The sequence below is a fragment of the Typopeltis vanoorti genome, chromosome 1 (assembly GCF_054136105.1).
Source record: "Typopeltis vanoorti isolate ZY-2024b chromosome 1, IOZ_Tvanoo_1.0, whole genome shotgun sequence".
Classification (NCBI taxonomy): Eukaryota; Metazoa; Arthropoda; class Arachnida; order Uropygi; family Thelyphonidae; genus Typopeltis; species Typopeltis vanoorti.
In genome coordinates this window covers 113,900,516-113,916,607 of record NC_143549.1, presented here as the reverse complement: position 1 = coordinate 113,916,607, position 16,092 = coordinate 113,900,516, and the positions used below count along the sequence as shown (strand labels likewise).

General features: G+C 34.6%; 1 protein-coding gene across 1 annotated transcript in view; it reads left to right on the top strand.

Moving 5' to 3' along the window:
* The window catches only part of TrpRS (Tryptophanyl-tRNA synthetase), a 166,753-nt gene that overhangs the window by 73,409 nt on the left and 77,252 nt on the right, over positions 1-16,092 (top strand). Inside the window, exon 5 of the mRNA XM_090392909.1 lies at positions 8,965-9,178. Within this exon, the coding sequence (XP_090249035.1) occupies positions 8,965-9,178 (214 nt within the window). The remainder of the gene's footprint in view (positions 1-8,964; positions 9,179-16,092) is intronic.

Genomic DNA, 16,092 nt, shown 5'->3' with positions numbered 1-16,092 from the left:
AAATATTTCTTAAACTTTGTAAAACTGCAGACCCCTGCATAAAAATATTTCTTTTTCATAGAATCCCTATGAAAATTAAAAAAAAAATATTGCAGTTATGACAGTAAATAGTTATGTGAAAATTAAAGTAACATAACTGTTCTAGAAAAAAGTCATTTTAATAAAAATTAGTATTTTTTTTTTCCATTCTCAGTTTTTTCTCCAACATCTAATACAAATTATAAATGTCCCCGTGGAAACCTGGGCGGGCTACTGCAGAACACAGTTTAAGAAACATTGTTCAAAAGCACACTCCTAACTCCATCAGACTGACCACCTTATGGTCTTTATCCTGTCATTTTGTTTGAAGTACTTATTTTCTAATCTTTCATTTTTCATTCTGTTGAATGACCAGACCACCATCTTAGATTATCATTGCATATACACGCTTTTGAATATTAATGTCTAGTTATTTTCTAATATCTATTTTTAATATGGTTCTTTCATCAGAACCCTCTTCCCTAGTCTCCAGTCTTTGATCAACCTGACTTGTTCCACATACATTTATTCATCTGGCTTCCTAAGATATCAGGTTTACTTATTCTGTTATATATTTTTATATTTAATTTGCTATCTCATTAAACATTTTAGCTATTTAGGCAGTTTTTAGTATTAGATTAGTGGTGGTGATGATGATGAACTTGATTTCCTACCTTGTTTTTCATAATGTATTTGTTTATTTCTGATTTTCATACCAAAGGTGGTTTATATACCACCTTTACCATGAGCTGCCCTAGTCCTGAAGATACTTCAGGCGCAAACTTTGTTTGCTTACACTTGGATAAAGGATTAAACTAAATATATAATTTATAGTCTAACCAAGTGAAAAAAACTTCCAACATCTTTCTCTAATCCAGAGTAATTTAATAATGAGGTGACACCTTTTGGCAACTCATATAGGTAAATATGACTTCTCCATTACTTCTACCTTGGCATCACCATCTCTGGGTCTGGCTCCCACTGATGAGACCTCAATAAAAGCCGAAACCGTTCTGAGTGGCCTTTCCATTAATGCATAGCATTATACGTTTGCAAGGAGATGTGCCTTGCATTATGGAAGATACTAAGGCAAGTGATGAGAACTTATACCACCTTTACCACGAGTTGTCCCAGTCCTGAAGATACTTCAGGTGCAAACTTTGTTTGCTTACACTTGTATAAAGGATTAAACTAAATACTGCATATTATCGCGTATAATGCAAAAAATTTATGGTCTAAAGTTAGGGGTTCGCATTATATGCGGATCTTAAAAAATATAACCTCTTATTAGACTTGCACACACAATATATACTACCTAATGCCTATGCAACCAAATCTACTTGACCCACTCACATTCGACGACCGAGCGAGCATCGTATCTGCGCATAAAGCCAGTAATGTAAGTAGTGCTAATATCCCACCCTCTTGGCGGGATATTAGCACAGTTATATCGGTTTAACCACAGTTCATTTTAAATATTATTCGTTAAACAAACCTAGCATGAAAATGAGCCAAAAAAAGTTGGCGGGATATTAGCACAGTTATATCGGTTTAACCACAGTTCATTTTAAATATTATTTGTTAAACAAACCTAGCATGAAAATGAGCCAAAAGAAATGTAAACGTTCATCTTTTGAAGCAGGATTTAAATTGCGTGTCATGCAGTTTGCAGAAGAACATAATAACAGTGTTGCTATGAGAGAATTTGGTATAGCAGAGAGTAATATTAGACTTTGGCGTAAGCAAAAAGACAGTCTTGAAAAAATCCCCAAAATGAAACGTTTCCATCGTGGAGATGTAGCATCCTTTCCAGAACTTGAAGAGGAGCTAAATGAATGGATTTTGATGCAACGACAAGATGACATTATAGTAATGAGAAATGCAATTCGTTTTCGAGCTCTACAATTCAAGAATGGTAAATTCAAGGAAACACTAGGTATTCATCTTTTCTTGCTTCGCCTGGCTGGTGCAACAGATTTATGGAATGCAAAGCGTTAACATTACAACACCGAACAAAAATTGCGCAGAAGTTACCAAAGCAGCTTGAAGAAAAAGAGGAGTCCTTCCATAAATTTATCATAAAATTACGGAAGTGTCACAGATATGAACTTTCCCAAATTGGCAATATGGATGAGACGCCCATGTACTTTGATATGCCTGGGAATCGAACAGTAAACTCAGTTGGTGAAAAGAGTGTCCTCATGAAAACAATGGGACATGAAAAAACGCATTTTACCATTGTTCTAGCATGCATGGCAGACGGAACCAAATTAAAGCCGACAGTGATATTTAAAAGGAAGATGATTTCAAAGCATATGAAATTTCCACCAGGTGTCTTTGTTCGCACCAGTCAGAAAGGTTGGATGGAAGAAGAAGAAGGTGTACAATTGTGGCTGAATCAAGTATGGAACATATGTCCAGGAAGCTTGTTACGTCAACAAAGCATGCTAGTCTGGGATATTTTCTAGGCACATTTAACAGAGGCAAGCAAAGAGAAGGCACGTGAGCTACGTACAGACCTAGCAATCATACCGATTGGTCTAACTTCTGTTTTGCAGCCGCTTGATGTCAGCTTGAATAAGCCGTTTAAAGATCACTTACGTGAAAAATGGAGAGAATGGATGTCATCTGGTTTGGTGAAGATGGCAAATGGCGGGAATTTTCAGAATCCTGAGATCACCCTAGTCACCAGCTGGGTTAAAGAAGCTTGGGATTCGATACCATCTGAAATGATTCAACGCTCATTTCTTGAATGTGGAATAAGTAATTCAATGGATGGATCAGAAGATGCCTCATATGAAAGCGAGGATGATGCACAACAAAATGGAGAGCATGATGATGACAACTGCTACACTGATGACGCAATGCCTACAGATGAATTTATAAATGAAATGTTTGATGACTCAAAAGATGAAGAAAAATTTAAAGGATTCTGACATTTTGTTTTAAAATAAATATTTCTTTCGTTAATTCATATTGTATTTTGACATTTTGTTTTAAAATAAACATTTCTTTCGTTAATTTGTATTGTTTTATAATTTTAGGGAACAATGGCATTTTAGGGCTAGTTTTTAAACAAAATTTCTAGTTCGCATTATATGTGGATCGCATTATACGCGAAAATATATAGTATATAATTTACAGTCTAACCAAGTGAAAAACTTCCAATATTGATTGAATTCAGCTAGGAAGGTATGTGGTGAAATTGTATGCAAGGATACAAAAATTATAACACCATGGTAGATACAAGAAGTTAAAGAAACAGTCTGGGAAAAGAAGAAAACATACCAAAAGTTTCTAGCAAGTAAGTCAGCAGATGCCTTAAAAGAATACAGAGAAAAATGTGAGTTAAGCTATGTGTAAAAGTAGCTAAACAAAAGTCATGGAAAGACTTTGGTAAGAGTATGTAAAGTAAATATCAAGAAGGTGGCAAAATATTCTGGAGACTATTGAAGAAATAGCCTCTAGAATCTGGAAATAGACAACAGAATAAGCAAAGCTGATATGGTGGGTAGCCAGATGAATAAATTTATATGGAATGAGAGAGAATAATAATAAATTTAGTTTAATCCTTTATATATATATATATATAAAATAAACTTTGAATAAGAGAGAGAAATTAGCCAAAACACCAAACTAGCAGTATGCAAGACCATGTTCAAACCACAAAGAATGGAGGAAAGAGAGGAAAGGAATCAAAGTTGATAATGGTGACATGAAAACTGAAGATAAGGATATCCTAGATATCTGTAGTAATTACTTTGAAAGACTGTTAAATGTACCAAGCAGTGACAGAATTGTAGTTGAAAATTTTCAAGAGGAATGCAAAGAGGAGTATATCAATACTTGAGGTAGAAAAAGCCGAAATCCAAAAATTTGAAATTGGAAAGGCAGCTAGAGTAGATGATGTTCAACCAGAAATGCTTAAGTATGGAGGTTTAAAAGTTTGCAGTGGCTACACTGCAGAATACATATGAGGGTTTCTATAGGATTAATTCAGAGGATATTTTTGAGATCAGGACTGGTGGTGGGAGAACTAGGGGACTCCTATGGAAGCTGGGCAAGAGTGTGGTTAGCAGGGGTGTTAGAGCTGGGTTCTTTACTTTTAGAGTGGTAAGTGAGTAGAATAAGCTGCCAGAGTCTGTTGTGGGTGCTATGAGTGAGTGAGTTCAAGGCAAGGGTGATAGATACTGTGAGAATGTCGTATAGTTGTGTGGACATGATGTTTAGGGCCTCCCTCGATGAGTCTAAGGACTCCCTGGAGTCGCCCGTAATAATAATTCAGAGGACCTGTACAGAAGGTCGAATTCCCAATGATTGGAGTAGAGCGCTCATAGCACTCGTCTACAAAAAATAGGGAATAAAGCTGAATGTGAGAATTATAGAGGAATTTCTGTACTGAGTGTTCCAGATAAGATTTATGCAAGCATACTTGAAAAGAGGTTGAGAAAGATTGTGGAAGAGAAACTTGGAGAAGAACAAGCAGGGTTCAGGCCAAATAAAGATTGTCAAGATCAGAGTTTCACTTTGAGACAAATAGTTGAGAAATCGTAGCAATATGACAAGGATCTGTACTTAAGTTTTGTAGATCTGGAAAAGGCATATGACAAGGCACCCGAGAAAAGCTTTTGAAAACACTACAATTATATGCAATGAATGAAGTATTAAAGAGAGCAATCCATAGTCTATATCTATCATAGCAATCATAGAATAAGACGTGTGTTTTTGTGTCCCTAAATTTACAAATATGATGGTCTATATTTAAGTTGTCAGTCAGCAGTTAGAATTGAAGGAAATACAGGAAGATGGTTTGATGTAAAATCAGGGGTAAGACATGAATTTACATTATCTCCATTCTTATTCATCATCTATATGGATCATATTATGAAGGTGGCATTGAACCTGATATTAGAATTGGAGATATCAAATTTTGTACATACTTTGCTTTATGCAGATGATGTTGTACTCCTAAACACATCTAGTGCAAGTATCCAGAATTTCCTAACTAAATTGAATAAGAGCTATAACAAATTTGGCATGAAAATCAGCATTAAAAAGACCAAAACTATGAAAATAGGCAAGAAAATAGAAAACTTCAGCTACGTTGTGAATGGAGATCCTATAGAAGAAGTAAAATATACTGCTCAAAACAATTAGAGGATATTTTGGTTTTCTTGTAAATTATAAAGTTATAAAAATAATTTACGAATGTAACACGTTTATTTTAAAATATTCTTAATATACAACAGTGTAGAATAGAACATGCAACTGTGTACAAAATCATGTTAAGACTTGTCAAAACATGTCTTAGCCGTATTAGCATGTGTGCGTTGGGGGGTATAAAAGCATGGCTTGTTGCGCTCACTTCCACAGTGCATAATTATCACTTCAGTTGTAAACTTATGTCACCTACCACCCATTATTTTGTTAAAAAGGGAGAGCAACATGATATCCCAGACTCCATGGCTTGGAGAGCCATTGGTCGATTAGAAATTGGACAAATGCAGCAAGTTGTCACTCAAGTGTGTTGTGTATCTCAAAACGTAATTCACAACTTTGGAATCACTTTCTGGAGATGGGAAATGTTCAAAATCATCTTCATACCATAGGTTTATATGCTCGAAGATCAATGGTTTGCATTCCACTTACTGCAACTCACAAAAGAGTCCGAAGAATTTGGGCACAGGAACATTACAATTGGACAAATGAGGATTGGGCTTGTGTACTTTTTAGTGATGAGTCCAAGTTCAGTCTGTAACCAGATAACCGACATATCTTTTGATATGGCATGAAAGTGGAACAAGAAATAATCCACAGTTTGTTCGTGAAAGACTCCAACATCATGGTGGGAGTTTGATGGTATGGACTGGAATAAGTATAGGTGGCCAAACTGATCTCTATTTTATCAGAAACAGTTCCTTAACAGCCCAAAGGTATTGCAATGAGATTTTGGAACCTATAGTTCGTCCATATGCTGCTGAAATTGGTTAAGAATTCATTTTTATGGATAACAATGCAAATTTGGTACGAGTGGTTTGAGGAAGAAGGTATTGAATGAATGGACTGGCCTGCTTGTTTCACCCTATTAATCCAATTGAACATGCCTGGGATGCTCCAGGTAAGTGCATTTCTGCTCGACTGGCACCACCACAATTGCTTCAAGAGCTCAAAATTGCTCTTACAGAAGAGTGGGGAAATATCCCACTCTTTGTGAGATATTTCCCCACTATTTTCTTTGGCTGTTATGGAGACCACATGCTTATTAAAAATTAACAAAAGCGATTTTGGCTATTCTTGTTGTTATTCTTGTTAAAGTTATTTAACGCTAAAATCTATAATTTGTTAAATTTGTAAGAAATATTGATTATTTTAAACAATATCTCATCAATTACACCCTATCCATAAGTAAGAAATATTTATTCATGTTATAAAGTACCCAATAGTTATAATTATTTGCAGAAATTTATAATTATCCGACAGAAACTAAAATATCCCCTAATTGTTTAGAGCAGTGTATTTCAGCTATTTAGGCACAGTTTTTAGTGAATATGGCAGATTAAATCTGGAAATAGACAACAGAATAAGCAAAGCTGGTATGGTGTGTAGCCAGCTGAATAAATTTATATGGAATAAGAGCAAAATTAGCCAAAACGCCATGTTAGCAGTATACAAGACCCTGTTCAAACCGGTTTTAAGTTATGGATCTGGGAATTGGGTTAGAAATCTAGCACTTGATCAAAGACTAGAAACCGCAAAATTATATACAGTCATTCCCCGAAGTTACACGGTAGGTAACTTCGGGGTATGACTGTATAAGCACGTAAGTCGAATTCGCATGACTCGGGTATAATTTTGCATGTAATTATATATACAAACATACAAAATATTAGTTAATTGGGACCAAAGATTTACCAAAACACCTATATTTTTTAAGAAATATAATCATAATTGTAGTTTTTCGACATAAAAAAAAAAAGAAAGTTATTTTGATGTCGATGGTTTCATAAAATCTAATAGATTCGTCTGACGGCATAATGTCTATTTCTTGTCACGCAAAATTTCTTCATAGCAAGCTAATGATTTTTTTATTCCTTGCTTTGTGGCTACAATTCATTCCTCATCAGAATCTATGTCCTCCAAAATCTGTAAACTTTTGATTGTTCTTACTGTGGATTCCTGTAGATCGAACTTCTTTACTAGCTCACAAATTTTCATTCCACCTTCAAAATCCTTAATAATGTTGAGTTTTGTTTCCAAAGTCAATGTTTTTCTTTTCTTGCTTGCTGTAGAAGAATCGGACTTTCTTCCTTTGGATGACATTATTATTTTTTATGTGATAAAATTTTTATCAAGAACATAACATTAAACAATCGCAAGGTTTATAGACTAAAAATCATGTATGAATGGAGACCGTGCGAAACACGTCAGTGCTTGTTCACAGCATGTGTGACACTGGCAAACGCAGCCAACACCGGAAAGATACGACTAGTGGTCAGGCATGAAGCGGGATGGGAATACGTACATATAAGAAACCACGTAACTTCGGATTCGCGTAAGTCGGGGTATGACTATTTAGTTTAATCCTTTATCCAAGTGTAAGCGAACTAAGTTTGCACCTGAAGTATCTTTAGGACTGGGGCAACTCGTAGCAAAGGTAGACAAAGCTTCACATCACTTGCCTTGGTATCCCACAATGCAAAGCACATCTCCTTGCAGACATGTATAATGCTATGCATTATGGGAAAGATCACTACCCAGACCAGTTTCGACATTTATTGAGGTCTCTTCAGTGGGAGGCAGACCAGAGGTGATACCAAGGTTGAAGCAATGCAGAAGTTATGTTTACCTATATGAGTTGCCAAAAGGCGTCACACCGTATTATTAAATTACTCTGGATTAGAGAAAGATGTTGGAAGTTTTTTCTAACATCCTTCTCTTCCAACTTTCAACATCTTTCTCTAATCCAGAGTAATTTAATAATAAGGTGTGACACCTTTTGGCAACTCATATAGGTAAACATGACTTCTGCATTGCTTCAACCTTGGTATCACATCTGGTCTGCCTTCCACTGAAGAGACCTTAATAAAGGTCAAAAATGGTCTGGGTAGTGACCCTTCCCATAATGCATATCATTATACATGTCTGCAAGGAGATGTGCTTTGTCCTCCTTTGCTACAAGTTGCGCCAGTCCTGAAGATACTTCAGGTTCAAACTTAGTTTGCTTACACTTGGATAAAGGATTAAACTAAATATATAATTTATAGTCTAATCAAGTGAAGAAAAAAAAAAAATTCCAACTAGGGACCACAGATATGAAGGTTCTGAGAAAAATCAGTGGGGTGAATCAATGGCAGAATCATATTGGAAAGAAACTTGAAATTATTAGCATTCAAGAATGTGGCAGCAGAGCTAATCTAAACTGGTATGGCCACGTAAATAGAATGGATGAGGAAAGGTTAGTAAAACAGGTGTTTGATGTCAAAATCATAGGAAAGAGACCCAGAAGAAGATCAAGGTCAAGGTGGATTGATTCATTCAGAACTGCCTTAGAAGAATGAAATGTTAGATATGACAATATTGAAGTTCTTACAAGTAGTACACTAATTTGGTGGAAAATTGTGGATAGGAGATTAATAGTAATGTAAATTTAATCATGTATTGCTTGAATTTACATTACTATTAATCATAGTAACTGTCATAGTAACCTAAACACCTCTTAGGGGTATATATATCAGGAAATTGATGATGATGGATATATATCATTTATATGTTGTAATATATTAAGAAGACATTATTTAATTTGCTTAATAGAATAGTAAAGTTTAATGTTATAAGAAGTTTGTAAATTACAAACATGTTTACGTAATTACATGTTTGTAAATTACAAACATGTAATTACGTAAGTTCAGAATTGCATGTCTGATATGCGGTATGTTACTAATTTAGAAAATCTCCAGGATTTTACCAAAATGTAGTACGCATTCAAAAGAGTGTGACTTTTAATCAAGTAAAAGGCATTTTTGGATTTGGTGATAGTGACTGCATTGGTAAAATAAGTTTTCCAGCAGTACAGGCTGCACCTTCTTTCAGCTCATCCTTTCCCCATATATTTGGATCAAGAAAAGATATTCCATGTTTGATTCCTTGTGCTATTGATCAGGTATGTCATTATTTAAAGTAATTCTTAAATTACTTTCAGCATAATTTTTATTTATTTTTTCCAGCTGAGATTATATTTTACACATATCTTAATTTCATTATAAATTGTGATTTGCTTGTTCATTAGATTTTGCAGAACAAATTTTTTTAATACTCTTTTTTTCTATACCATATCTCCAGGTTTTAAATATACATCTTCAGATTTGAAATAAATTAGCTAGAATTTTTGCAAAAGTGTTTTTTAACAAATAGTATTTAATTGGTTGGTCAAGTGGATAGCATTTCTGCTCCATAATCTACAGGTTATGGATTCAAATCCCCCTGTGGCATGGATGTTTATTAGGTAGTAGCTGATTTTTGTTGATACTACCTGCTTGCTGGATGTCTAAAGTGCCTTGTAAGCATTAACCACGCTTCCTGATTATTAACTGTTGAGTGCTGTTGTGTCCCATTCTACGATTTTTATTCTATCTAGTAATTTTCTCTTATCTATGTTCTTCTATTATCTACGCTCGAGATATCACCAAAATTTTTTACTAATACTTAAATTATTTCTCCCCTTAGTACCCCTAATATTTGTATTTATACTGCGCCTTTTGGGATATTTAGTTTAAGATATTATATACAAAACAAGGAGAAAGAACTCAGATATGTCTGAAAGTGAAACAATGTTGCAGTCGTGACACTTTATCTCGTTTCTTAACACATTAATTTCCCGCGTGATTAGGTTCATAATTTTTCAAGTGGTGCATTGGACCGCAATTTCAGACAACTGTTTTATCATTGAACAAAGGTTTATTAAATTCCTTAACACGGTACAATTCAATTTTTGTGATTACTCAATTTAATGCTAAACTAAATACTTACAAACTAACATTAGCTTATTACAAGTAATTAGGCTATGATCCTATAATGAGTATTACAATCATGCCGCCATAACAGTTCAAACATAAATTCACTTGACATGGACAAATAAGATTAATTCACACTATTTAACTATTCAAACTTAAGTAGATTAACTAAACCTTTTTCCACTAACACACAACTATGACATTTTAACTTTCCCATACATTACAATAGACATGTAAAATTCTCAGGACACTTAATTTTTCACATAACATTAACACTAGCCAGCTTACTTTTAATATATTCTGTCAGATACTAAAGTCCTAGTATAAATTTTCCTTGGTCACTTCAACAGTTCCGTATTAGAATAATGATACTTATCACAGACAAATTTTAGTTAATATTAGATATATTTTACAGTACCTTTCTTTCTTGAATTTTCCATATGGGCCTTTACCTTCTTCTGATTGAACTATCTTGATATAACCTCACCGATAATCTGCTTCTCCTACGTTCTTTTTGGAGTTGAACTAGGCTTACGCTGGCTTATCCTTTCGTAACTCCGAACACACTTTGAATCATCTATATATCGGCTGTGCAACTCGCCTAGTGGACATCGATTTCTTTACTTCCTTCCCCTTCTCGTAGTTGTCACTGAAGTCGAAACACAAAGAATATGCTTTCTTTTCCTCGACTTTATGGCATTCTTCGCTTCTCACATAGGAAATACGGAACCGAAATTCCGCTCACTTTTGTTTCCATGTTGTGACGCCGGAGATATAACCCCTATATCGCCATTCAGGAAATCACCGTGAAATCCCTACGAAAGAGCTCGCGAAGGACTCCTTTGGAACAGAATCAAAACCAAAACCAAAAAAGGCCTGGGGGGGGGGGTTTCCAACCCTTTTATACCTGTTCTCCTAACGGCACTTTTTCTAACTTCTTTTCTCTGCCCCCTACTTGTTTTTACTTCACCGACCAATTAAGGTGGCATTTTTCTGCCAAACGTCCTTTGATCGGCGAGCCCGTAACGATGTCTCAATCCGGGAATTGGCTCTGAGCGATAGTCTGTTGTTTTCCTTTGCTAGCCTCTAATTTAATCCCCTTTCCAAAAATTTTCTATGAACTTGCTTAATAACTTAATCTCTAACCTCTCACATACCATCTCTTATGACTAATCCTTTTCTGTCTTATTTAGTTAAATTTTCTCTTTTAAATCATATCACAATATTAATATATTCTTTCTTTTGTTAGTTAGTTTAACAAACACCTTTATTTTTTTTATATTTTATTGGATGCAAGAATCTTTCTTTTTCTTTTAATTAATTCAACTATTATCTTTTATGCAGGGTTTTAATTTATTTTATTTATTCTTCATGTTACACCATGATAGTTGAGAATTTTATATTCTTAAGGTATCAGGTGTAACAGTGCTAATGTACTACATGCTTACAGTTTTATCTGGCGAGATCCCCATAAAAATAAATATCTAATAAGGGCTGAATATAAAATAAAAATTTAAGACTCCAGAATTTTACCAAAACGTAGTATGTTTTCAAAAGAGTGTGACTTTTAATCAAGTAAAAAAAAAACATTTTTGGATTCCAGAATTTCACCTTGTAATTTGAAAATTAAATTTTGTTAGTATTGCATTTAAAGTTACTTTGCATGGGCAATTTTTTATGAATATCCTTCAATTTGAAAAATTTATTACACACATCATTACAATAAAAATAAAAGTTTTGGCCATATTCTTGATCTGAAAGTTTTCGGTTCCAACGTATATTTACACTGAAATCTTCAAACAATGTATCTTTACTAGAGATGAGATCTGATCAGGTAATATCTCCTTTTTAAATCATTTCCTAGATTTGAACAGTGTCAAAGTGCATGGTATAACTTCAGCCTTCACATTGAATATTAGCTCCCTTATCCTGGAAATCTCTGTTTCACTTTGTAAAATTTTAACTCATCACTCCTTTCCTGCAACTTCATTTGGGTAGGATAGGTCATTTGATATTTATTTTGAATATCAGGTCTCCTACCAAGTGTTATCTTCATCATTTTGCATGACTCCTTTCCTGCAGATGTGAGTCAGTTTAATTTCTGTTACTGAGTGTATTTTTGTTGTGTTGCATTTTGCTACACATAAGAAAATTTATTGTGTGGCAAGATGCAATTTTTTCCCTCTTTCTCTGAAGAAGATTGGGAGGGGGCTTTTTTTTCTTCTTCCAAGGCCAGATTTCTAAACAGATTGCCATCTTATATCATACTGCGCTATGATCTTGCAACACAAACATGACCGAACTTATTATCATCATCGATTCATATTGCCTCATTATTATCATAGTAGGAACCATTAATTCATATATGTAAGTACCTTGTAAATGCACCTTGTATATTTACTTCTAGATCTACCCTCATATGCTTCATTAAACTGTGTTGACTTCACCTCTTTTCATTGATTATCATCATCATGCTTTTTTTCAAAAATCAGTGAATAAATGATGATGCTAATCTTTTGACTGTTAGGAATATATTAAATGAGAAACATGAAACTGTTCTCTATATTAAAAGCACATATCTTAAAATATCCAAAAAGACAGCAAATTTTGTTCCTGACTCTTACATTTATAGATTGCCATATAAATCTGATATTAAATCTGTTTATGGAATTGATGGTGTCAATTGCATTTTGTGACAACAGTTATGACAAACCTGCAGTATTTGAGCTAAATACCAATCTTTATTCCTTTTTGCCATTTTCTGTACTACTTCAGTTTCTCCTCTCCATTCTCCTATTCCCAGCCTCACAACTACCATCTTCATCATCATCAAATTCCTCCAATGCACCCTCAAGGGGTGTACAGGATATGATAGTACTACATGAAATATTTACATCATTACTAACTTCCTATCTTCCATTTTCCTCCAAATCAGCCTGTTACTTGTCAAGACTCCAACATTATCAGATCTTATATTTCTATAATCTAAGACACTTTTGTACCATATCAATCCACCTATATCTTGGTCTTTTTCTGGGTCGTTTTGACAGAATAACAGAGGGAATAATGTACATCCTTGTCTCATACCAGATTTAACATTAAACCACCATCTTCATGTATTTCCTTCAATTCTATCTGCTGATTTACAACTCAAATAAAGACTAAGTATTGCATGATATAATGCCCCATTGACACCATATAACTGTAGCGTATTGATTAGCTTCTTTCTTGGCACCTTCTCATATGACTTTTCCAGATCGACAAAACTTAAATACAGATCTTTGTTATATTCCCATGATTTCTCAACAATTTGTCGTAAAGTGAAGATCTGATCCTGACAGCCTCTATTTGGTCTGAATTCTGCTTGTTCTTCACCAAGCTTTTCTTCCACAATTCTTCTCAACCGTTTCTCAAGTATACTGGCATAAATCTTGCCCGGAACACTCAGTAGGAAAATTCCTCTGTAATTCTCACATTCAGTTTCATTTCACTTTTTATACATGGGTACTATTAGAGCTCTACTCCAATCATCAGGAATTTGTCCCTCTGTCCAGGCCTTCTGAATTATGCAGTGCAGCCACTGAAAGACTTATATACCACCATACTTCAGCATTTCTGGTCAAATATCATCTACTCCTGCTGCCTTTCCACATTTCAAGCCTTTGATGGCTTTTTCTACTTCAAGTATGGATATGTGTTCCTGACTGTATTCCTGTTGAGTGTTTTTTACCACTGTGCTATCACTGCTTGTTTCATTTAGCAATTTTTCGAAATAATTACTCCAACATTCAAGGAATATATTTTTCTCCTATTTTCATGTCACCTTTATCATCTCTAACTCCTTTTACAGCACTCCTTCCTCCATTTCTATGCTTCTTCAACATCCTTCAGAATATCTTACCACCTTCTTGATATTTATTTTCTATGTTCTTGCCAAAGTCCTTTTATGACTTTTTTTTAGCTAGTTTTACACAGTATTTAGCTTTCTTACATTTGTCTCTTTATTCTCTAAGAGCACATGCTGATTTATTTGCCAGGAAATTTTGATATGTTTTCTTCTTTTCCTTCACTACCTCTTTAACTTCCTGTGTCCACCATGGAGATCTGATTTTTCTATCCTTGCAGGCAACCTCACCACGTCTCTCTTGATGAATCAATCAGGGTTTTCTTGAAGGTTTGCCACTGAATCTCCATGGTTTGGTTCATGTTCTCAAACTCTTTCATTTTTTCTTCAATAATCTTTGTGTATTTTAGTCTACAGTTCACATCTGAGAGCTGCTAAACTTTTATTTGCTTTAAAACTTTCTTACATGTCATTCTTTTCAATATGAAATTCAATTTTATCCTGCTCAAGACTAAATAGTGTTCACTTCCAATTTCAAATCCTCTGTACACTTTGGTGTCCTGCACCAGGGAGAAAACATTGCTATCAACAGTAACATAGTCAATGAGACTTTTCTTATTCCTTGCCTCTTCTCTCCATGTGAATTTGCGCACATTTTTATGTTGGAAAATGGTGTTAGTAATAACCAGTCCATATCCTGAGCAGAAATCCAACAGGTATTTGCGATTGTTAGTAGCTTTGCTCTTTTTTCCAAATTTTTCCAAAACATTTTTGTATGTCTGACAATCACTTCTTACTGTGCTATTTTGATCCCCCAACAAACACCAACTTTTCCTTTTTCATTGTGTCAGCTTTCTCTAGAGCCTCAAAAAATTCCTCCACTTCTTCCTTAGTAGAACCTTCTCTTGGACCATAGGCACAAATAAGTCTCATTATCCAGTTCCCCATTCTGATTATTTGCCCAAATCGCTCTACTTGACACTGTCTACCATTCAAGAAGATGAGCCTCGTATTTTGTGTCGAATACTATGGCTACACCTTCTTTTCCTTGATTGTCATTGCCTGAATATAACATTTTGTAATTATTGCTCAGAAAGATCTCACCAGTTTTTGTCTTTTTTTTTTTTGTTTCAGTCACCCCTATTATGTTGATCTGGTACTTATCTAATTCCTCATCTAGCTCCATTTCTTTGCCATTCAGGCTTCTTATGTTGATAGTATACCATTGAGTTGGGTTGTGTTTTCAGATTTGTTCCAGTAGTTCCGCCGTTCACCCTTGTTCCCAGGCGAAAACAACGGGAACTTTGTTTAATCGGGCGATGCCTCAGCCTGCATGAAATTTTGTCATGTTGTACCATCAGTTTGTATTTTGGTTTAAGCTAATAAGTATACAATTTGGTTGGCTAAATCCCGAATTGCCAGCCCATTTTTGTTCGTTCAGTATCCAGTAGATACCCAACAAGGTGCACCGCGAGAAGGTGAGGATTGGACATTAGGTCAGAAGCCCTGGTCATTTCTCCCCATTCCTTTAAAGGCTATGTGGAGATTTCCTCTCAGATACAGCTTTGACCCTTAAACACCCCAACTACCATCCTTTACCTTCATTTTTTTTCACCCCAAACTCCATTGCTTTTAGAGTATTTGAACTATGTTTTTGTTTTTATGACTGTAAAATGCATCAATTCTTGTCTTTATGGAAATGAAGAGAAAAAAAATTTCCAAGGACATATTTATAAAAGCTTCAAAGGTATGGCAAAACTAATAAAAATTCATATTGTCAATCTCTTTCAGAAACTAAGGGTGACAGTATTCAGAACTTTGTCATCAGAACATAAACACAGAAACTTGCAAATCATAAAACTATGAAACTACATATGGCTACTGACAATGTAGACTCCTTAGCAGATTTAGAAGAAGAGATTCATTACATAAATGGGACATGAATAGGGAAACACTTGGAAGAACTAAAGGGTGACTCATTCACTCTTAAGTTTTTCAAATAAAGATCATCATCCACTTGTAGTAAGGATGAAAATAAAATAATATGATACTGAATTTTTCATTTAAAAAAAAAATAAAAAAACAGGATAGAAAATTTAGAATTAATTTCAGAGAAAGAGTATGTCAAACTAAAATAAGAACTAATAAAAGATGGTAACTTATGAAAATGCAAGCATAATTAACAACTAGCAAGAGAGATAAAGATATAGTATATGATCA